This window comes from Manacus vitellinus, unplaced genomic scaffold, assembly GCF_001715985.3.
Source record: "Manacus vitellinus isolate BGI_N305 unplaced genomic scaffold, ASM171598v3 scaffold_0_pilon, whole genome shotgun sequence".
Lineage (NCBI taxonomy): Eukaryota > Metazoa > Chordata > Aves > Passeriformes > Pipridae > Manacus > Manacus vitellinus.
In genome coordinates, this window is record NW_021938789.1 from 13,215,931 (window position 1) to 13,239,532 (window position 23,602).

At 36.3% G+C, this 23,602-nt stretch overlaps 1 protein-coding gene across 2 annotated transcripts in view; it reads left to right on the forward strand.

The window, feature by feature from the left end:
* The window catches only part of STIM2 (stromal interaction molecule 2), a 72,244-nt gene extending 49,926 nt beyond the window's left edge, over window positions 1-22,318 (forward strand). The window contains exons 4-13 of one of the 2 annotated variants that reach the window (XM_029960678.1): window positions 5,305-5,416; window positions 6,081-6,196; window positions 7,337-7,514; window positions 8,432-8,609; window positions 9,201-9,368; window positions 9,570-9,670; window positions 9,925-10,163; window positions 13,723-13,927; window positions 14,199-14,347; window positions 14,730-22,318. In XM_029960678.1, coding sequence (XP_029816538.1) covers window positions 5,305-5,416; window positions 6,081-6,196; window positions 7,337-7,514; window positions 8,432-8,609; window positions 9,201-9,368; window positions 9,570-9,670; window positions 9,925-10,163; window positions 13,723-13,927; window positions 14,199-14,347; window positions 14,730-14,767 — 1,484 coding nt within the window. In that variant the 3' untranslated portion in view covers window positions 14,768-22,318. The remainder of the gene's footprint in view (window positions 1-5,304; window positions 5,417-6,080; window positions 6,197-7,336; window positions 7,515-8,431; window positions 8,610-9,200; window positions 9,369-9,569; window positions 9,671-9,924; window positions 10,164-13,722; window positions 13,928-14,198; window positions 14,348-14,729) is intronic. The other variant, XM_029960677.1, reaches the window with a different exon arrangement.
* The last annotated feature ends 1,284 nt before the right edge of the window (window positions 22,319-23,602 follow it).

Consider the following 23,602-nt stretch of genomic DNA (forward strand, 5'->3'; position numbering starts at 1 on the left):
GCCAGTTTAATGCAATTTGACAACATTAAACAAGAGGAGGGAAGGTAGTGTAAATGACAGTATCAGTAATTTGAAACTTTTAAGTACTCTATTGAGACTGTGTGAGAATTACAAGCTCTAAATAGCGCTCTTGACAGTGTATGCAGAAGCATCTTATGGATCTATTGCTGCCTAGTTTATGCTGAGTAGAATTGCACATTCCTTGCCATAAAGCTGCTTTATGTGAATGTTTGTCTTAAGTATTTGTCAAATAGCTTAAAGGTGCTTTCTGTTTAAGATATTGGTGATGCAAGACAGATAAGATTTGAGGGAAGACAGTGAAAACGTGCCATTGCTGTTTGGTGTCTCTTTTTAGCATTAAGGAAAACAGAGTTTCCTTTTAAGTAATTGCTTCGGAAGGATCTTATACAGTGAGTGGAACCCTGAGGATTGGCTCCATTCAAAGCTTTAAAAATTGCCTAATAAAAGAAGGAGCTTCAGAATATTGCTTTTTAATATTCTTGACGCTGGGCAGGCGTTTGGTGTCCCTGCCTGGTGCAGAATCTTCAAGGCATAGTCTATGCTGGTGCAAATTAAAGGAATTTCAAGGCTGCTCTAGGTTTTACCTGCATGGAAGGAATCATATCATAACTTAAATCAGCATCCAGCATTTTGTTACTGTGTTGCCACACAGTTGAAATGAGTCCTTGAGTACAAAACAAGATTTTAATTTAATTTAGTTTAGTTTAGTTATGATGTGCTTTTTGTGACCTTTGAAATTTTATAATCTCATAGTCTGATTCTACAGAGTGCTCTATTTAGAGGAGTGACTATGAACTAGCACACCTGTTTAAAACAGAAAACATTGCTCTCTGAGTCATCTGACTTACTGTGTGTTACTGCTCTTTAAATGTAAATGCCAGTATATGCTTGTTGTATTCTTTGACTGCCTTGTCTTCTAACTAAGCAGTATTTATACATGCACTAGAGAACCTTTCAGCTATTCAAAAGTAATAAGCTTAGTAGCTACTGATAGGTTAAAATCAAAGGAGCATCTTCAGTTTTTTTTTCTACAAGATCCTTGAAGAGGTAGAGGTTTTGAGTGCAGACAAGGGGACAGATGAGCATTTGTTTTGATATCTCAGTACCAGTCTCTGTACAATTATCTTTGAAAGTTCTCTCACTCAGAGGTGCCTGCCTTCTCTTTTTGCCCCTGTGATGGGCCATGATCATATGAATTTTCTATCTGTGCAAGGTGGGTGGGTAGGTATTTAGTCTCAGTAGCAAGAGAGACTTAAAATCAGTGCAGGGCCTTCAGCTGGGTAGTTCTCTGACATGTCTCTGAGTAGGGTATGGTGCTGCATTCTTGGTGATGTAGCATTGTCCCTTGGGACTTGATTTTGTAATAAAGTAAACCCGGAGTTCATGAATGGCCAGCTATTGTCAGACTAATTTAAATCCTACCAAACCTACTTGTTACAAACTGCCTTAGAAAAAAGTAACTTTTTTACCATTATGGCATATTTGAACTTTAATATATAGTATGTCCTGCAGACTGCCCTATAATACAAAAACCTTCTCCCTTGCCTTGTATTTGTACCTTTTTGTTTTCTTTAACTCTCTTTCCTTCTCTTTGAAAAACAGATAGTGAACTAAAGTCTGGTACCTTATTTATTAGGGTAAAAAGATAAAAAAATGTTTTTATGTTTGTATGTGTGATCATCTGTTGTATTCTGATTTACTGTTGCACAAGTATTGCAGCAACTGGGACTAAACCGTGTACCACAAAGATGTTATGGTTGCCTTGCACTTTAATAATTTGGTTTCTCAGGTTTTAAATATATGGAGGTTAGAAATGTATGCCAGCAGGGGTTGGCTAAGGATGAGTTACATAATGCTGTGTACTGCTGATGTTACTGTTGAAGGTCCTAAAAACTAAGTTTTGAATGGTTTTGTATGCTTGATACAGAACAATCTTGTGGTCAGCCTGTTCTCAATTTTAAGCTTAATGTGTGGCTGTCATTCACTCCTTGCCATGAAATACTCCTGTAAAATGTAATTTGATTTCTGAAAGGAGTAGGAGGCCCATAAGAGTACTGAGGCTGACACTGCAATGTTATTTTACTTCAAGCCTCCCTGCCTGGAAGCACTGTGCTATGTGATAAATATTAAAAAATGATCTTCTAATCGGCCATTAATGTGGGTTAGCAAGGACAAACTTCCAGACAGGGCCAGTTTAAAGCTACTTTGGCTGTCTTCGTCTTCAGCATGTTGATAGGGCAGTTAAAAAAAAGTAGGAAAAAACCCAACCCAATAACTTGTGATCTGAAATAGAACAGCTGGTGCAACTCTAGAGACTGAGTGCTGCTCTGAGGTGTAAACACTAGTGTTGCTTCTACACCTGCCTTCCCAAGGCATGTTGTTGGCATCCTCTCTCTCAAGATATCTGTCTGTGAAAAGAGGTGTGAGAAGGAAGGATGTTATAATTACTCTGTAATGCTGTATGCATTTAACTTGGAGTATCTGTGACTTGCTACTCCACTGTCTGAGGCACTGTATTCTACTCCACTGTCTGAGGCACTGTATTCTTTTTTGGTGACTAAATTAAGGAAGTTACAACCCCACCTAATTAGTAGGAGTTGGCACATTATAACTGGCAGTGCTGATGAAGATGAGTTTCAGCTGGCCTGCTTGCCCTTCAGTACACCTGGTGTATATCACACTTGCCTTGTGTCGTGTTTCAGTGGGCTGGAACAGCTTCTGTTGAAGAAAGGCCAGTTTGCTTTTTGGTACTGTATACTGTTGTAGAATAAACAAATATGTGTTTCATAAGGTCTTATTCGAGATAAGTGAAGCAATACTTTTTACCAACATACAGCATATAGAAGATACCAACAAAAAGAAACTGACAGAGTTGGAAAGGGAGAACAGAGTAGTTTAGTCTGAGCCAACCTGGAAAATTTGGGGATTTGCAGACTCCTACAGTGAACTTGTGTGAATGAAGTATTAGTTTACATAATAAATCTAAATTTCTTGTAAAATACGTGCATGAGCAGAGATTCAGACTGTGAAATCTCAGAATAAGAGATGACGATGTATTGATAGCCTAAATGATGAGTGGTTGTTTAAAAGGACACAACATAATCAAAGAAGTAAATGATATTAATTTTTAGGTAAACAGGTAACAGTGTAAGAAGAATACAGGAAGTACAAGTTCTGATTCTATTTTTGGATAGACTTTAGTTACTTCATTTTACAATCTCTGTACTAATGGAATTATCTGATAGATAATGAATAATAAAGTTTTCCTGAATATAACTGATTTGTTTGGGAAAATATCCTTTATATTCTATGAAGACAACGTCACACCAGTCTAGACAGTAGAAAAGATATGATTGGCTCTATGGTAAACCACTTAAATATGTACCTAATTTCTTACAAAATAATATGTTTGAAATTACTACTTATAAAAAAACTACAAATTTATGTAAAATTTGATGGAGTGTCTACAAAATACTTTCAGCAACAAAAGTGAAACGTCTCAATGGTATTTTTTTCCCTTCCCCAAGATTTATGAACTCAGCGAATTGTGTGGCTTCTGAAATTGCATGTTCTGTCCTGTCAGTGATAGTCTGTAGTGTGTAGTGGCTATTTTAGGTAGGTTTTTTCCACATGTCACATCAAAGCAATGCTTTTGCTTTGCATCAGTCTCTGAACATATTTCTAGAATGCAGTTAAGGTGATATTTTTCTGGATTATTTTACCACCCTTTTGAGACTCATAATGACCAGTCTTGAATGACTTTGAATGACATGTAAGTCTGATTGCTTATTATCCACAAAAGAGTTAAGAATCTTTGCAATGGGAACACAATCTGTTTACAAACAGAGCCCAGACATTTTGCATAAAATCTTAGAGTAATATGATAAAACTGTTTCAAATCAATACCTGATTGTGGCTCAGAAGGAGAGAAGGAAATGGGACAGTACACTGGGAAGGTTGTGTAGGCATTCATATGGATAGAAAACAAGCTGTTTGTACCGCAAGTTTGTTTCTTAAAGCTATAAGTGGGTCTGTGGAATGTGTTCTGTCTCTGGTTTTCTGGAACGATGAAAATCTAAAATGTTTGAGCTTATTTTTCAGCTATGCTAGTGTAGACAAGAGACCTAGAAGTCCTTATTTCAGTTTCAGTGTGAAGTGAAATATGAATTTGAACTCACAAAAACTTCCATTGCCTGCAGCTTTACCAATCAAGCTTTTAGCAGCTCTTTTGAAAGGGTCATTGTCAAAATTCACCACTGAGAATGTGTCTTTATGATAAGGTTTCTACAGAAACCTCTACCTAGCATTGTCACATGCAAGTGGTTCTAGGTAGAGAAATATTAAAAAAAAATTAAAATTTTTTTGTGTGAATTGTCTTGAAAAGGAGGCTGTCACAGTTTCTTTCATGTGTAGACAAACTTTTGCAGAGTCATAAATGGAACAAATAATTTCCCTTCTATTTTGTCAGTGTGAAGCTTTAAGCTGTAGCAGGTGGCCTGTAAGGACCACAAGTGTGACCTCCCCCCCCTTTTTTAAAATCTCTCTGTAGGATTTTCTTAGAGCATTTGTAGGTATGAAAGTTTATGTAGACTATTGATGTTACAGAGGAAAACTGTTAATTATTCTCTACATACTTAAATAATTATTCTTAGTGGAAGTATTTTTGCATTTAAACCTGCTTTTTTGGGCAGGTTTGAGAGAGATTTAAGTGTTTTCCTGTTATATTATTACTGTCTTTTGGTGTTTTCTTTCAGTCTCCTCTATTCATCTCTCATTGGCTCCCATTTTGTGGTTGGTAGGCATGAGCCTGTAAGAAAATTCTTGTGAAAACAAGCTCTTAAGCCACCATCCAGGGAAAGATCTTGGTGTGTTGCCTCAAATGACTACATTACCAGCTGATGTGTGTTTAGTTCTGCAAGGGTAGCAAGGACAAAGGGATTGAGGCTGAGATCAGTTTAAGTAGATCAAAGTCACAAGAGATCACAAAATGCTGTCCTGATTTAAACTAAAGCAAAAGACTAAATTATTCTGTGGAATTTTTAATAAAGAAATGTTTCTATTTGTTCCATGCTTGTTTTTTTTTATAGTTTGCTTAAGCTTTTACTGAGAAGCATATAATGAAAAAGGCAAAATGCCAGAAACACCTTAGTGCTAATTTTTCTGCAATTATATTTGACTAAGCTCTCTTGGTCATTGTAGCCTGCTTTTCTACTGCTTGTCTTCTGTGTCTTGCTGTTAAATTTTACAGAAATGTAAGGTAATTAAATGGAATTTTTCTTTCAGTTCATAACTGGACTCAAGAGGACACACTTCAGTGGCTTTCAGAATTTGTTGAACTGCCACAATATGAAAAGAATTTCAGAGAGAGCAATGTCAATGGAACAACACTTCCCAGGTGAATGTTTCTTCAGGATTGGTTTCAAATAATTCCTTGTAGGTTTCTCTTTTAGTCTGTGTGTGGGAACAATGATGTGAACCTAAAGTCTAACAAGACACGGTCAAATGCTAGAAAAGAAAAACATCCTTGCAGTTTTGAAGAAGTGGCTGCATTTTTTTCCTGCCAAAATATTTTAAAATATGACTTTCATGAAAGTTTTGTTTCTTGCTGTGGAAGCTTTTATCAAAGGTCACATAATTCTGTGTGGTAGCAAACTTTCTTTTGAACATCTTCCAGTCTATTGTATGGGTATATGTAACAAACTATCTGTAGAACTTGTTTCCTGGAGTGTGACTACCACAACTGAGTATGTTGCATGTATTACAGAGTTGGTGTCACAAGTCTACAAATATATCTTTACCTTTAACTTTGTTAAATGGATTTATTTCACGATTTTTCCAGAAAGAAAAGAATAGGTAAATGATTGTATGTTCCTTTTTGCCACGTTCTGATTTGCTTTTTTTTCCAGCCATACTGTTGTATTATATTTCTTACTCTTAATTGCTTATCTGTAATCTATAGAACTATGAGAAATGTTGTGTATGTCTTTTTTTTTTTTTTGCATAGACTGATTCTGAGTATAATTTATGGTATAGGTAATGTTTTGTCTTATCATTAACAGGATAGCAGTAAATGAACATGCTTTCATGATCTCTCACTTGAAAATAATTGACCGGAGCCATAGACAGAAGCTTCAGCTTAAAGCCTTGGATGTGGTTTTATTTGGACCTCTTACCCGTTAGTAACTTCTTGGAGTTTTTTCTTATCTCTTAATTATAAGAATTCAACAGAGCATATTTTCAATGACACTTGATACTGTAGATGGGACAGCTTATCTATGTTGTGGATGTACTGATGGATTGCTTGGCATGTGTTGTGGAAGTCTGCAGTGAATTAAAAAAGATTGTTGAGGTGCTGTGACCAGGACAAAGGTTCACTTCTGTATATAAGATCATGTAGAAATTTTAGTATAACCCCACTTCAAAGATGGAAGTTGGCTTTTGTGTCACAAGATGTGTCCTCTAAATGTTTTTGACTGCTTAAATTACAGTTACAGCTAATGTTACATTCACTTCCCAATTAGCTTGGACAGTGCAGCTGGGATGCTGAAATGAGAGGGGATAACCTTCCCCAAGAAGAAAAAAGGAGAGGGTGGTGCAAATCCAATAACTGTGTCTTTTGTGCAGAGTTGAGTTTAAGTGTGGTTAAACTCAATGCAGCAGTTCCACATCTGACCTATTTTACCATATGCAGACATGTCTATACCACATCACCAATGCTCTGCATTCTTGCTTGTACACAGCTACAGATTTGTTGTGGTGCTGTGCATGTCTGGTGTTCCTGAATCAGTCAGGCCAGATCTGAGCTGGGAATTTTTAGGGGGGGAAAAAAAGCACTTTGTATTTGTATTATACCTTTAATGCTAGCAGAAAGTCTTACAAAAGTTCAAATGACTAAAATTGTACTAACAAAGATGTGTACGTGAATCTTGGATATGATAATTTGACGATCCAAGTTTTACTTTTAAGAAGGGCTGCTGTTAGCCACTACCATTTTAAAATGTACTTTATTTTTTCCAAGTGCATTTTTAACCCAGCATAGGGTATTCCAGAGGGTGCAAACTGGGGAAAATTTGCTCAAGCATAATTAAAGCTCTTACTGACCTGATAAAGTGTAATTGGGGAACTCTATTTAAATAAGTAAAAATAAAGATACAGAGTGTGTACTGTAAAGGTTTGATAAGCTTTTCTCAATCTAATGAATGTTGTAGTGTAGATTAAGTAAATTGTATTAGAGCAGAGCTGCTTATGTTGTATGGAAAATGCTCTGTTGTCTGTATCAGTGAACTAGTTAATGATGGTGTTATTCTCTGCACAGGTCCCCCTCACAACTGGATGAAGGATTTTATATTAACAGTTTCTATAGTTATTGGTTTTGGAGGCTGCTGGTTTGCATATACACAGAACAGAACCTCAAGAGAACATATCACAAAAATGATGAAGGACTTAGAAAGTCTTCAAACAGCAGAGCAAAGTCTTCTTGACTTGCAGGAAAGGTATAAAACCTAAAAATAAAAAAAGTTAATGTCTAGTTGTACTTTTGTTTTGAGGTTAAATACAAACATAGATCCTTTACAGTCATAAATTATTTGCATTAAACTGCCTTTGGATTTTGTTCATCTTCCCTTTGCATGGAAATTGTGATTTCATTGATACTGGTTTTATGGGTAGAAATTGCACCTGGATATTTTCGCAGGCAGTACGAACTTGTGGATGAAGGTAAAGAATAGAGGCTGTCTTTTTTACCTACAGATTTACAAGTATGTATTGTTATTTTCATATAATTACAGTTTACTTTGGAATATTTACATACAGGGGAATGAGCACATTTCTCCTGTTTTTAAGCTCTTAAGATTGAAACAAACCAGGACTGATTACTTTCTACCGCTTATATAGCAGTGTGAGAATTGAAAGTCTTCTCCAGTGCACCTGTAACTCAATTGTATATGGAGTCTTGTATTTTGATATTACACCTTTAATGATGATTCACTTAAAAGCTTGTGTATTTTGCCTGATGGGGATATCACAGTGTGATGCAGTTGCTGCTGATTCACGAAGCTTGCAGAGTCTTTATTATCACAGAGAGGTTGAGGTTGGAAGAGACTTCGGGAATTCATCTTGTCCGGCCCTTCCTGCTCAAGCAGGATCATCTGGAACAGGTTGCCTAGGACCATGTCCAGGTGGCTTCTGAATATGTCCAAGGATGGAGACTCTACCACCTCTCTGGGCAACTTGTGCCAGTGCTCAGTCACTCTCATGGTGAAAGTGTTTCCTGATGTTCAGATGGAACCTCATGCTTTGGTTTGTGCCATTGCCTCTTGCCCTGTTGCTGGATGCATTTTCTTCTTCTGAGGACTACAACTTTTAACAAATATGCTGTGTATTTTCTTATATTTTTTGTTCAATTTTGAAGGCTTGAGAAGGCACAAGAAGAGAACAGAAATGTTGCTGTGGAAAAACAAAATCTGGAGCGCAAAATGATGGATGAGATCAATGATGCAAAACGGGAAGCTCATCGCCTAAGGGAATTAAGGGAGGGAGCTGAATGTGAGCTCAGCAGGCTCAAATATGCAGAGGAAGAATTAGTACAGGTATCTGCAAACTGTTTATAACTTTAGTGTTGACTTTGAATTGGTTGTAGTTTTATGAGATCCTTAGGAGGTTTTAAAGCAGCATTCCTCAAATGCTAGATTTTAATGGAAAAATTCTAAGCGTGCTTAATGACTGTCTTTCAATCATACTAGATAAAAGTATGATTTTATCGAGTAAAATAATCCTGAAACTATAAAAAACCATAAACTTTGTATATTAGCTTATTGTAACATTTTTGGATTCACTGAACAAAAATATATACAAAAGCTTTTTTTATCTCACTATCAGAAGAGAGATAGTAGCTTTATCTCCTCTGAAAAGCAATAAATCTGGATTTATTGTACTAAAAAATTACTGTCTTACAAAAAAATTTAAACTCCACATTAGGAACCATATATCAAAAGAAAAAAAAATCTGAGTATAGTACAGTATATGAAAGGTCTTATGCCAGATTTCAGAAATGCCAGATCTGTCTTCCTGGTATAAGGGTGCTTATACTTCTCTTTCTTCTGCTAATACTTCACTTTCTTCTTGTTCTTTCAGTTCTAATGATACTCTTGGTGACTCTCTTATTTCTTATTGATTGCTAGGTTCGCATGGCTTTAAAAAAGGCTGAGAAGGAGTTTGAGTTGAGAAGTAATTGGTCTGTTCCTGAAGCTTTGCAGAAGTGGCTTCAGTTAACACATGAAGTTGAAGTACAATATTACAACATCAAAAGACAGCATGCAGAAATGCAATTAGCAATTGCCAAAGATGAGGTAATAACTTATTCTTCAGCTACTTAAAGACTTTTCTGATCTGTTGCTAGATACATGAAATAGTAAACACAAAGTGGATAAGCATTTGGGTGTTTTTTTCTTCTCTGAATTGTTTGCTACCTCTCAATATTGCTAATGTTTTATCATCTGTTATGTATATTACTCCTAGTTTTATGCATTTCATTTTATCTTGCCTTTTAGGCAGAAAAGATAAAAAAGAAGAGAAGCACTGTGTTTGGAACATTACATGTTGCACACAGCTCCTCCCTGGATGAAGTGGACCATAAAATTCTTGAAGCAAAGTAAGAGGATTACCAGGACAGGTTGCATAGTCTTTTGTGCTTACTTATTCCTGAAACAATGGCATTTTTGAGAGTTACAGAATTGAGTGTCATAGTGGTTTTGCATTTTAAGAAAAGCAGTTTAAAATATGTTAAAATCTGAATATTTGAACTGTCCTAATGAATCTTCTGGTATGCTGGAATGAATGCACTTGTGTTGCTTTGCTTTATCATTAAGACCAACGTGTGTAATTTTAATGTGTGCTTTTCTTCAGGAAAGCACTCTCTGAGTTGACAACGTGTTTGCGAGAGCGTCTTTATCGATGGCAACAGATTGAGAAGATTTGCGGGTTTCAAATCGCACACAATTCTGGGCTACCAAGCTTGACCTCCTCTCTCTACTCTGATCACAGCTGGGTAGTTATGCCTCGAGTCTCCATTCCTCCTTACCCAATTGCAGGGGGAGTTGATGACTTAGATGAAGATACTCCTCCAATAGTTTCACAGTTTCATGGTAAGTGGTGAGCTCAGTAAAAAGAAGGGGAAAAGTTGTGGGGACATGGGAGTTCCCAGTTAGGAGGAGAGTGCTGAAATCAAACAGGATTAGATCAAAGTCAAAACTCTATCTAGCATTTCAGATGCTAGGTCATGTGGGATTTAATGAACTGAAAACTGAGTTTTGCAATAAACTTAACATGAAGAAAAAGCCTTTATTCTGTTTCAGTGGTGGAGTGGGGCAAATCCAGCTAAGGTTTTGAAAGTGCTTGTCAAGCTTGGATTGCTACTTACAAAAATTCGTAATGAATAATGCTGAATTTCTATTTGCACATTTATTTTTTCAGATGGAAGAGATAGTGTTAATCTAGAGTCCTTTGAGCTATTTGGAAGATCACACCCTTTGAGAGGCCGCATGCCACATAGATGTGCAAACGTTCTTTAGTGGTTGGAGCAAAATCCTGTTGACAAGGAAAGCTTTCAGGCAGAATGTTTGTGTTTGGATACAGTGGGTTGTTTGAGTGCAAGGCAAAGAAGCCAAGTGCTGGAGGGAGGGCAATTCAGCTTTGGTTAAACTATGATCAGAAGATATACACTGGGGACTCAGACCACCCTGGTATCATGAGTCATTGTGTCAGTACAAGAGCCTGTTTTGTGGAAACTTTGGTTAACTGGACTCTAGAGGAAAATCAAAAAGATGAGCTCCCATGTAGCTATTCAAACAACCAATATCAAGCTGAGGACTAAGCAGGGAAAAGAGCTATCATATGAGTATATTTTTCTTCCAGGGCTGGGATTCTCAGAAGAAGTACAAACTGTATTTTAAAATAGCTTAAGATCACCACTTCGCTGGCTTCATTTAGCGTGCCTTGGGCACATGTTTTTCTTCTAAGTGTACTAACCTGTTTTCTACAGACCACATTGGAAAGTTCATTGATCCCCTTACAACACTGCTTACTACAAGTTCTGATCACTTTTAAGGCATGCTGTTTCTCTAGTTGTCTTCACTGTGAAGGCTTTGATTTAAACCCTAGCAACAAATTTATTGGGTGGCCCAATACAATATGGATGCCTAAACTTCTAATTCAATATAGAGAAACCTCTGGTCTGATTTCAAAATGAAGAGATCCATTTATTATCACGATTTTCCAGATAGTCTAAAATGACAACACTTGGATATGTATATAAGACATCAGACTTGTGTTTTTTTTTTCATCACTCTTCTCATTCAACTCTTGCTTAGAAGTGAAGCCAGAGAAGAGAGTGCAATTGGTTCAGAGCAACTACAAGTAGAAAGGGACTGTAGTTCGTACGAGCATACTTAGCTGAAACTTTACTTTATGCTTTTTCAATTATGGTTGAATTTCTGTGTATTAAAGTTCAGTTCATTTGGAAGTGTTTCTGTCTCAGTGATGAAAGTTATCTGAATCTTAATAACACTACAAAAACTTTAATTTTAGTAAGGCCCAAAAGCCTGATGTTGTTAAAGTGATCACATGAAGGAAGTAGTTTATCCTTAATTTACTGGCTTTTAAAATTTCTACTCAGTAAAAAAAACCTGTAAACATTTGGGAGCGGGGAAGGAGAGGGAAAATATGCTAAGTGATCTGTTGTTGAAACTAGTTTAGGAGTCAAATTATTGTAGGTTAGTTTGGTAACTGCTGAATTACTCCCATCCTTCAGAGAAAAATAACAAATGCACGCAAGGAAGGATAGAAGCAAAATGGCTTGTCATGCTCATGAGGCTTCAGGGAAAATGCAGCATGCAGAAGGTCAGTTAAGAGTGAGACTATTACAGTCTCTGGATCTAAACTGAACCGGGCTGTTACCTTGCCCCTGCCCTTTGATCTCATAAGATTGACAAAATTTGAAGTCTGTCAGACAGGCTTCTTTGTGGCAGAGCAGTTGGGTTCATAGGCTGAAATGGTGTCAAGTAATAGAGTGGTTTGATCAATCTCAAGCTGAAGAACAAAAGGCGATAAGAAATAGATGTACGACACTGGAACAAAGACCTTACAGGAGGGTGATAGTGAAACTTCTACTCTTCCATGGACTGATCAGGATTCAGCTGGTTCCTGGATTTAGTGACTTTCATTTGCACTAGAAAATTCTATATGTTAAATTGTCATAGCTGAACCCTTCATATTCCTGGGTATATACACCTACAAGGAATTAAAATACTTGTAACTTCTCTCGAAATTCACTGATGGTGCAATCTTGGGATTTTTTCTTATACCAGTGAGTAGGATGGCATCTGATTTACCTGGACATGTAGCACAAATTTACTAAAGGGATTCTTATTCCTATCTCAGTTCACATTTGCTCTTTTAGGAGTACTGTTATAATGACACAAGATGATTTCTGAGCTCCCAGCACCTGCTTTTAGGGTCAGTAGGGAGTTCATCAAAAGTAAAATGAAAAGTTTGAGATACATGACAACTCTCATGTTGGGGCTTATAAACCTTTCTTTTCTACTCAGGAGTGGAAATGAATTTATGTGCTGGTAAAGGTGCGGTTACTCACTGTTTTCTAAAAGTTGTGATTTCCTGTACTAAAATGGACTGACAACCTTTTCTGAGATTCTAGGAGGCGAATCTATAACTTACCTGATGCTAAACTGGTATTGCGAAAAATAAAATATATTTTGTCAGGCTAGACAGAAATAGTTGAATTTTTTTATTGTGTTGTGTTTGTTAAATATTTTGAACATCAGTAAGGGTCTGGTGTGTCTAACGTAAGCAGTGATGCATTCTATGGGACAGTTTGAGGAGGGGTATGAAAAATCCTGAGACTCATAACAGCTAGCCTGAAAACAGGTCTGCAGCTTTATTTCTATACTAGTATTGCTGTCTAATAACCTTTTGAAGGAGGAATTGGATTAGGAAAATTTGAGTTTGTCACTTTCTGTTGAGACTTTCCTGGTCAAGTCTTGTGTTGCTGTTTCCTCCATACTTATATTTTTGTTTCTGGAAATTCATAGTTAGCCTGGCAAAAGAAAGTGTTATCTGAAAGGAAATTCTTGAGCTTAAAAAGAGGTTGAATTATATATTTTCTATCCTGTTACATAAATGAAATTGGTCTTCCATGTCTAACCTACTTTTCAACTAATGCAGTGTATTTCAGTTGGCTGTTTGGTTAGGCATACCTACATTGCAAAACTTTTGCATATTTCTTTTAAATTCTAAATCACCACACAAGTAAAATCCAGGATATTGTGTAACATACTAATTTCAGCCCTGCTATTTTTAGTGTATAAGGGGTTGTGAGTTTCAATAAAATCTCTCTTTTTTTTTTTTTTTTTTCCTCAAGAGAGCACAGTGAACCACAGCTTTGGTGTGTGGTTAGTGTAGTATTTGGCTGGCACAAAATCTCTGCAGTTGCATCTTGATTAGCTGCTGCATCTAACTGTAGAATGTATGAGGTGTTCAGTGTTTCTTGCTCTGGAACGGTCAAACAATGTTAAAGTTGTTTAAAAATCACTGTCACTGAAGCAGATACCTGCTATTTAGGCTTCAGAGTAGATATTGTTAACATCAGTGTAACTTGGAGGGTTATGGTTTGCTTTTTCTCTGCCTCAGGGTCCATTGTGAAACCTCCCAGCAGCACACTGGCAAGAAGCAGTAGCTTGTGTCGATCAAGGCGCAATGTTGTGCCATCATCCCCGCAGTCTCAGCATGCTTTGCACTCCCCTGACCCTGACATCCTTTCTGTGTCGAGCTGCCCAGCTCTTTATCGAACTGAAGAGGAGGAGGAAGCCATTTACTTCTCTGCTGATAAACAATGGTACGGAGATTAGCAAACAGCACTCAGAACTCTGATAGGATTATTGAGACTAATAGTTTAGAATTAGAGGTTAAACCAAGCCAAAAGTTAAAGTAATCTATAGGGTAATATAAACTAATATAGTCTACGTGGAACAGAGAGTTCTTGTCTGGTATGTGTATGTAAATAGCTAGCTTGTCATATACAGTTAAGTATGTTACAATCCAGGGTGCACTGAACTAACCCTGATTCTCCATTACAATATGTTACTGGCTTTTACATCTGAAACTAGGATCAAAAGCAATGTCAGCTACTGGGCGAAGAGAAGATGGATGGTAACACAATTCTTACAGCATGTTGAGCGTGTACCTACTCTTGTTACATGGCCTCATAGGAAAAGGTTAAATTCCTTTTGGAAGGAGCAAATGAGCTTGTTGAAAGGTAGGGACACTTGTCCTGAAGAAACTTTTTATATATGATAGGCTTAAATCTCCTCCTTTCATTTCATAACTTTTCTGACTTCATGTGCCAGAAAGATAGTTTTGTTCTTTGAAGTGAGATACAAATGACTGATTCTGGGCAGATGTTGCTGCCCACAAAAGCAAGATTGCACAGATTAATGACCTTAAGTTTAGATAATAAAATGATGTAATGCAAGTTTTAACTTAATGTTTAACTTTATGTTTTTTGTTTAATTAACTACTAAGGAAAAGTGTGGGTGGTGCTTTTAGACTTAACGTTATTGATTCTAAATTAACTTCCTTTTTAACTGTATGAAGGAAATAGTTTCATTATGTTTTCTCTTCTCTTTGCTCTGACTCAGGGAAGTACAGGAAACCGGTTCGGAATGTGACTCCTTAAATTCATCCATTGGAAGGAAGCAGTCTCCTCCAGCAAGTCTTGAGATGTACCAGACAATTTCTCCTCAGAAAGTATCCCCAGAAGAATTCTCACTGGAGGAATCATCTACAGGAGACTCCTCTTCTTTAACTGCAGATATTTCTAGGGGCTCTCCTGACTGTGTAGGCATGGCAGAAACTAAGAGCATGATCTTTAGTCCTGCAAGCAAAGTTTATAATGGAATCCTGGAGAAGTCCTGCAGCATGAACCAGCTTTCAACTGGGATCCCAGTCCCAAAACCTCGGCACACCTCGTGTTCTTCGACCGGCAGTGATAGTAAACCCAGCCATGAAGCTGCTTCTGTCCCCAGGATAAGTAGCATCCCACAGGACCTCTGCCAAAATGGTGAAAAAAATAAAAAGCCATCAAAAATAAAAAACCTCTTTAAGAAGAAGTGTAAGTGAGATGGGCAGAAGAAAACCTATAGTAATGTTATGAGAACTCTATTTTTTACACCTTTAGGAATGTAATTCCATTTGAGCATTCCAGACTGGATGCCTTAGTGGAATGCTCGGTAGGTCACCTATATTTAACTGACTGTAACGGTCGTGCCAGCTGTCAATGAGAAATCCATTAAAAAGTTCAGACAGTTTACATTAATTTCTGCCTATTTATTTCTTTTTTTATTTTAGTTTGTCTTTTTCAGTGTGTTTTTTTTTTTTTTTTAAATTTGTTGTTTTTTTAAAGTTTATTCACAAACCATTTTTAAGCCACTTTGGACTCCTAAGCTTTAATGGACTAGTAAGCCTTCCTGGGCTTGCCAAAGTTTCTTGTTTACTGGAGCATCTTCCTATCTTTCCATAGAACTAGGACATTTGTCTACTGGACTTTAACAAAAATAAAAGAAGTAGAACTAAATGAATTGCACTACTGTTTTACAGACTGGAACAGTCTCTGCAAGTGAAACTGAAAGACTTGTATTTGACTGAGAAGATAAATCTTTTCACTTTTAGATCTTTTGGGGTTTTTAAGTAGAATTTAGCATTTCTAATTGACTTGATTTCTGGAAATGGAAATGTCATGCTTTTATTATGGGAAGCTTTGTTAGATGCGTTTATTATTAGAATGGTTCAAGTCCTGCTGTAAAGATCATTTTTTTCCCAGGACTTTCACTGTGATTTTACTTCACTGCAGGCTGTATGACAAAAAAAAAAAAAAGTAATTTATCAAGAGAAAAGGCTCTTGATTCCTTATGCAAGTGATGGTTGTGAAACTTGACTGAAGACTGAAAATATTCACTCTCTAAGTGAGGAGAGGAAATAGTAGCTTTTGTTTACAGACTGAGAGACAACGGACATTTGGGTTGTGAAAGTTTGTACTGTGGTAAAGATAATAAATTGGAAACATTATTGTGCTTGGGAATGTTCCAATTTTAGCTAATGCTTGTTTCAGACATGTTTCAGAGTTCCTGTTAATTGAAAGCTGTCGTAGGCTACATTGCTTATGCTTACTGCTGTGTATAAGTTATTATTATATTTTTTGAATTAGCTATTATTGTCTTAATGTCCTCCTTTTGTAAGATTTCATACACTTTATTTTTGTATAGTTTGAAGATCTAGCTGTTCAGACATGTCTGAAGTAAATGATATAATTTTATAATGCATACTGTCATACTAACTCATAATTTCAGATATAAAGATAGATATAAAGGTGAGACTTGACATGCTTCAGATAAAAGCAATTTTTGTTAAGCTTTTACAGGGAGAGATGAAATGACTGCGAGGTAACAAGGAAGCCTTCTTAGGGTAGTAGTAGTAGCTAGTTGTTCAAAAACATCTTTTTATTTTTTTTTAAACAGTTGGAGACAAGAAATATACTGCTTAAGCAACAGTGCCTTTTATTCAGTTTGAAAATATTAATACTGAGCAGGAATTTCTTTTGAGACAAATTCCAAAGAAATACTCCCTGCTCTAGTAAACACAAGCAATTTACCCAATGATGACTAAATGGTTTCAGCTCTTCCATAGGGGTGTTATAGTTGCCTCAGTAGCAGGTGCCATTGCCAGGGACCTGCGATTAGGGCCTCACTTCTTGCCAATATGTATGTGATGTACTGTACGAAAGAACTAATTCACTGAATGCCTAAATTTTTTCTAGCACGGAGTCTTCAAAACTTGTAGCTAGTTGAAATCAAGTGATATGTGTATTTTCTATCATTCTCTACTTAGGTTCCACTGTACATAACCAATGTGTTAGTTCTGTCCTTGAAGTGGTGGTGATTTTAACGGAAGGCATTTACTGTGGCTAGTGAAATGGTTAGAAGAGGATGGTTATAAAATGGGATGGAAACCTTACATGTGCAAGTACCTTAAAAGTCCTGATACATTGATTAATTCCTTAAGAGAACACAATGAATCCCAGAATTGTACTGTCTAACAAAGAATGATTGTATGCCATCTATACAGAAAAGCATAGGAGGAATCAACTGTTTGGCAGAGTTTGGAGAAGAAAAAATTGGGGGGAATAGAAAATAATGACAGCATAATATTGTTCCATTATTCTCTGAATCATCAGATTGAACAGCCGTAGCTTCAAAAAAAAGTCATTACAAGGTAACAATGGTCCCTTTGAACAAAGATTGTACACCCTGTACATGGCAGAGAAAAAAAAGAAGCGATGCAAAAAGACTTGTGCTAGAGAACCACCTCAATGCTAAGCCTTCAGAGATGTAGTTAAAAGCCTGATGAAGTACTTGAACATCTACAAAGGGAAAAATTACTTTTATAAAAGTAGGGAACTTATTGTGCCTCCCTGACAGCATGGAGAAGGCACTACCAGAAAAGTGTTGATGCAATTGAGAAGTCTATAGCAATAATTGAGTTTAAAGTAAGATCTGGGACTGAGTAGTAGATCTTGGTGTAAGGTTTGAGGAACTCTGTCTCTATTATCAAAAAGATGAAGTGGCATTTTGATACTGGAGAGAAAATATTTACACATGAAAAAAAATCTGGTACCAAGGAGTGGGAGGTCAGCTCCTCTTAATCTTGATATCAAAGTCAGGCAAAGTCAAATACTGAGAAGCCAAAACAGGCAAATTCAGTTTTCTGTAGTAAGTATAATTAAAAACTTAAATGGAGGACATGTTGAACTCATCACTGGCTGTGAGTTTAAGTGTTAAGTATCTTTTTAAAATAAACAATTTAACTATCTTAAAAAAAAAAAAAGGTGTTATACAAACAAATCAGATGAGAATATCATAGTGATAGATTTTGACTTCAAAATAGCAAACCTTTGGAGAACAGACTGCTCTCAACACTCAGTTTATTACCAGCTGTCCTCTTAACTTTATAGCTGCTTCTTAATAAATATTAGATATCTAAAAGCTTAAATTAATACAATCAGAAGTGGTGAGTATTGTATGTTGGAGCACAAACTAATTTTAAGTTAATTGAGTTAGGTTTATATTTTAATTACTTTAATAGACCGCTTTCATTTCTTGCTGCCTGAATTTGTCTGCAATGTAAGTGGCTTCCATTGCTCCTACTGCGGCTAATGCAGAAATTCCTGTCTTGAACCAGTTAGTGTCCTTTTAGTAAGGGGATGTTGAGAGCACTGACACTAAGGTAGATCCTCATTGGCAAACGTCAAATCCAATCCTGATGTTGAAATACCTGGCATGGATCAACACATCAGAAGTGAGACAATGTGCTTCGAAGGTCCTCTGTTCTGACTCCATTAGCTTACCAGTGTATCTTGAACTCGCTGGCAGTCAGTGAGTCTAGCCAGCATTCCAACCACTGGGATTTCATGAGACACATCAGTCATCCTAGACAATCATCTAGTGTCATTAGACATTTTTTTTGTTTGTTTTGGGGTTTTTTTGTTCTGTTTAACTTTTATAGCTAAAATCTGTGTTTTATTTTAAACTCTCCAGTATTTCAAAAGGTGAGGATCTTTGCTTTCTTCAATATTTTGTTAGAGTATTTTGTCAAGACAGCAGCCCCTTTGTGGAAATTGCCTAAAAGGTTTCTCCCTGAAGAGGTTATCGTTTAAGTCTTTTACCTGTAAAATGAAGAAGTGTCAAGTGTGTAGTTCTATACAAAGAAGAAGAAAAACCTTTCCACAGTTCTTACTAAAGCTATATGACAATTTTTTACTAAAAGCGTAAAAATTTTAGGAAAGGCATTTCTACTTGCCATGGGAAATACTTTTGACCAGTTTACAGTGGACTTAAAGATTAAAGCAGTTGATTTTTTTTTTTAAATTTTATTTTTTTTTCACTGCTTGGTGAATGAATTTAAAATAGATCATTGACAGTTCCAGGCCTATGTCAAATTTTCTTTCCCCACTGGTACCTACGTAGTAGGTTACCCTCATTTGGAAGCCTTGAGGATGGTGAAGCCAAGAATACGTGACTTCAGTTTTGTTATGATATTTATAGATGCCAACTGGAGTTAGGCATTAATTTATGACTGATTGTCTAAAAAGATAAAATTAATTAGAAAGCTTTCAAGATTTTGCCCTTTTGCTTCCCAATATATAGGAAGATGGCATGCTCAGGAGGGAAATGAGCTAATTAGCATTTCTCATACCACCAAGTTTTAGAGCTTCAGGATAATTTCATTCCATTTCCAAGATACGTTGTTGGAGAGGGATTACTACCTTACATAATGTATACAAAGAAATATTTGTTTTTCATTTACTTAAAAGTATATTTACAAGCAGTGGAGAATGTAATAAAATACATTTTTTTAAAAATCAAATAGAGGAATTACTAGTTCTTGGACCTCTTGTCTATTTGCTTATCTCCTTGTACAATATGTTAAGTAGGGTGAACAATCTTTCTAATCTGTTCCAGTTGCTCTCACTTAAGGGGTGTGTGGGTGCCTTACTATCATGTTTGAAACACTGCTCTGAAATGCTTGTAGGCATTTTGATCCTGGATGTTGCATCTTCATTGATTAATAGTTAAACCCACCATGGCTGTTTCATTCTAACTGCTGCTAAAATTTTCTACCAGTGGCAAAGATGTTGGGATAACTAGTAACCAAAAAAGGCTTTTGCCTGTAGAGTTGGACTGCCTGACAGTGTAAATGTTTGGGTAACCATTCTTTAAGGCTTCAGTAGCTGTTCAAAGGTGTCATACATATGTTTCATTTCCAGACCAGTAAAGTTGGTGTTTATCTGACACTCCACTTAGTTCTCTGTTGCATAAACAGAAGGCACTAATGATAACAATGGTAACAATATTAACCTTTAAATTGTTATTCCTGAGTGCTCTTGCATCTGACATTGCTTAAGCAAGATGGCAGTACTCACAAGTCCACTTCAGGCCTTCAGAAACACAGCAGATTTCTGTTACCTTTTGATTTTCTCTGCAGTTTTGAATCTCAAATTTACCAAATTGTGTGTGTGTGTTCTGTGTATTTAATGTTCCACTGAAATGAAAGTGGGAAGGTTGTTCTCAATTTAGCTGTTAGGGAAAGCACATTTGAACAAGGTAAAAAGAAATTCCTCTTGCTCATTGCAGAGGATGAAAAAGAGTTCAGAGGTATTTCATCTGCTCCTAAGTCAGAAGACTAGGGAACACTCACAACTTAGATTGCTGGAGGTAAAAGGTATACTCAATCTCAACCTTTCCGATCAGTAACTCTTTATCCAAGAAAAAAACCCCACTTTCTTCTTTAGGTGTATTCTTCAGGGCATTACCTTTGTATTTCTAATTTCTATTCTGTTTTTGACCTAGCATTAAGTTTGGTAGTCACAGCACTAACTTAGGTGATTGCCAGACCTCAGAGCAGTTTCAGATAAATTTCTGTAGCGTGTCTTAATTTTGTTTTAATATGTGCTAAAGACATCTAAATTAGAACTTTTCCCTTCACATTCCTTTTACTTTAATTCAACTCAGTTCTTTGTGATCTCTCTACTGTTAAAAAAATAAACAGGTACTGATAGTTGTTTATAGTTTAGAGTACTATAATTTTTTTCAGTTGGGAATTACTAATAGATAAATGGTAAATAGTTACCTTTTAAAGACTAGATCATGGTTGGATATTATAAAAACACTGCTGTACTTTAGTTGAACTAGGTAGAGCATTGACTGGTGCAATTTGTGAATGAATGGTAAATTTATCTTTCTTAAATAATCCTTTGATTGTTTATATGTGTCTAAAGTTAATGCTGCACAATTATTTTCAGACTTGAATTCATTTAAAATTAAGGTCTGTATGTCCAACCCTACAAAAGTCAGTCTTCAGTTGTCAGCCATCACTCCATTCTTACAGAAATTAATTACAATCTTGAATATTTGTACTAGCATATTAGGTGGTAGAATGGATTCCTGTAAGTCTTTGGGTGGAAGGCAGAGAACTTCTGAAGTGAACCAGGTAACCTGTGTTCTTTATCAGCTTTCAAATCCATCTCCCAGTAAGATGGAGTCTCCCCAGGGGAATGTAGATGTACTTACTGCTTGGAACTTTGTAGTTAATTATATTTGGCTCTCTAATTCTAATAACTTGCATGTGCGCTATGCTTGCTTGCTTATCAATCGCTGACAAAAGCTATAGGAGATCTTGGGGGTTTGTTTTAAAAAATTGCTGTGGGAAAAAAAAAAAAGACTGGCAAGAGAAATCTGTCAGGCTGTGAACTGAACAGAACCAGCAAAGATCCCAGCTATTTGTCAAAAAGTACTATTTAAGTAATTCTTAATGAAATGAATTGGGTAGCACGTGTATTTTCACATTGCTCTTCTCCAAGCAACAAATGTAATTAATATACCCTAGACTTCAGCAAGGCTATTTGGGAAATGTCTTGCCCTGTTTTTATTTTTAATTTAAATAACACTGAGTTGTAGTGAGTGTTCAGCATATTAATGCCTGACTTAAAAGATTAACAGAATTTGAATGACTTGCATTGTTTTGTTTAATTACTGCTTTATAAAAATGTAGATACTTGCATAAAGCCCATCATTGGAGCTGGGTATGTTTCAATGACATAGCAAGAAGAGGACCAAGACCAGTAAATATATGCACAATTTGAATCTTAAGATGCTTTACTGTTCGGGGAAGAGATGTTGTTCTCCATGCAGGTTCTGCTCTTCCTCTGCTTGCTCTTGGCTTCTGTTTGTTTTCATTAGTTGAACTAAAATAAGAAACAAAACCCTCAGACTGACTAGTTTCTGTCTCTAATATATACACTGTACTTGCTTTTAACCTCATTTACTGCATGTTGTTAATGCTGTACACAAATGCATTTGGAGTATTTCTTTGGTGTTGTACAGCATGATGCATTTCATTCCTTTTTCTAGTTTACCTCCCATTAGCTATATATTGCTTTACAACTGGAAAAAACTGAGTTTTTGGGAATTGAGTCTGTTTGCATATAAAAATATTTTTTTTTCTTTTCTGTGAGTCTTATGAGAAATGTCCTGCTTGGAGAGTCTCAGACAGTATTTTCCTGTGTTTATTCATGTTACTTTGCTTTATTTTATAAGTGGAAATTGATTTTATTGATTTCTGATGTGTTGTTACACTTAATGTTGAATAAATCTGACTTCCATTTTGAAAAGTGAAACTGTGTTAGTGAAAATGTTATGTAGTGTTAATCTTAGACTATCCCCTAAGTATAAAAACTTTGATTTTATTTTTTTAAAATTTTATTTTTTTTATCTTGAGATAAATTTTCTTTGTTCTGCTTAGGATTCTGGCCAATATTTCTTTGCTTCATGCTATTATTAAAGCTTGACAGCAATCTTACTGGGAAGGGAAAGGTGGAGACAGTTGTTTGGCAACCAGGGTGCTACAGTTAGGCTTAGAAATCCTGAGTCTTACTGCTTTTGCTGGAAAGAGCCTTTCTGAGTAAGTTGCTTAACATTTTGAAGATTTGGGATTTTGGTTTTGTGGGTTGCTTTTTTTTTTCCCCCTGAACAAGCTGAAAAGCCTTTCCAAGTGACTGCTGGAATAATGTGTAGCCTTGTAATTTTGAGCATGAGGATTAGTTTGAAAGCCTGTGGCTCTCTACCAAAAAAACCAAACATCTTTGTTGTTGTTTAATATTCCTTTTAACTTGTAGTGGCTCTAAGAAGGAAGAAGCTCAAGCAGAGCTTTTTAAAAGTGGCTTCTCCTGTAACCAAAAATCCCACCTATGTGGAGGTGACAAGATTGTAGTGCGGTAAAGGAGTGAGTGGCAATTCAGGTGAATTCAGGCAATTCAGTGGACCATGGGATCACTAGGAGTCATGTTTAGAGAACTTACAGTGCAAAATAAATTATTTTTTTCCTGGATAAAGAGAAAGGATAATTGAATCTGTATTTAAATTATTTTCAGCTGTAGTTTTCTAATACAGCCCACTTCAGAAGCAATAACTTGATGTGTGTGAGTTGATCACTACTTTTCACTTCGATTTGTCCTTATTGTTCTTGATTAAGCAGTGGTAACTGTTTATCAGTGGGAAAATCATATAGGCTGGCAAAGCCTCTATCAACTCGGCATCTTCAGAGGTAAATGCCTTTCTGTTGGGGACCTGCTGTTAATTTATTCTGCAAATTTTGATTGAGCTATTATAGCACAGCTTATGTTAAATGTCTTATTTTACTGTAAGACTTGGCACCCAAGCAAGTGGAACACAGAGCATTCTAATCCCATAGGACATTACTGAGCTTTGGTTAATTAACAGCTTTAATAAACTGGTATGCAGTTACTGAAGTCAGGGTTTGATTCGTTGGGTTTTTTTCCTAGACGAACTGCTTTTGATTACTATTGAATCAAAGTTGTGCCTTACCCTGCCAAAACTAGGCTTTTAAACTGATAGTTTTTCCAACTCCACTGGGTAATGGCATCACTTGTGAAATTCTATAG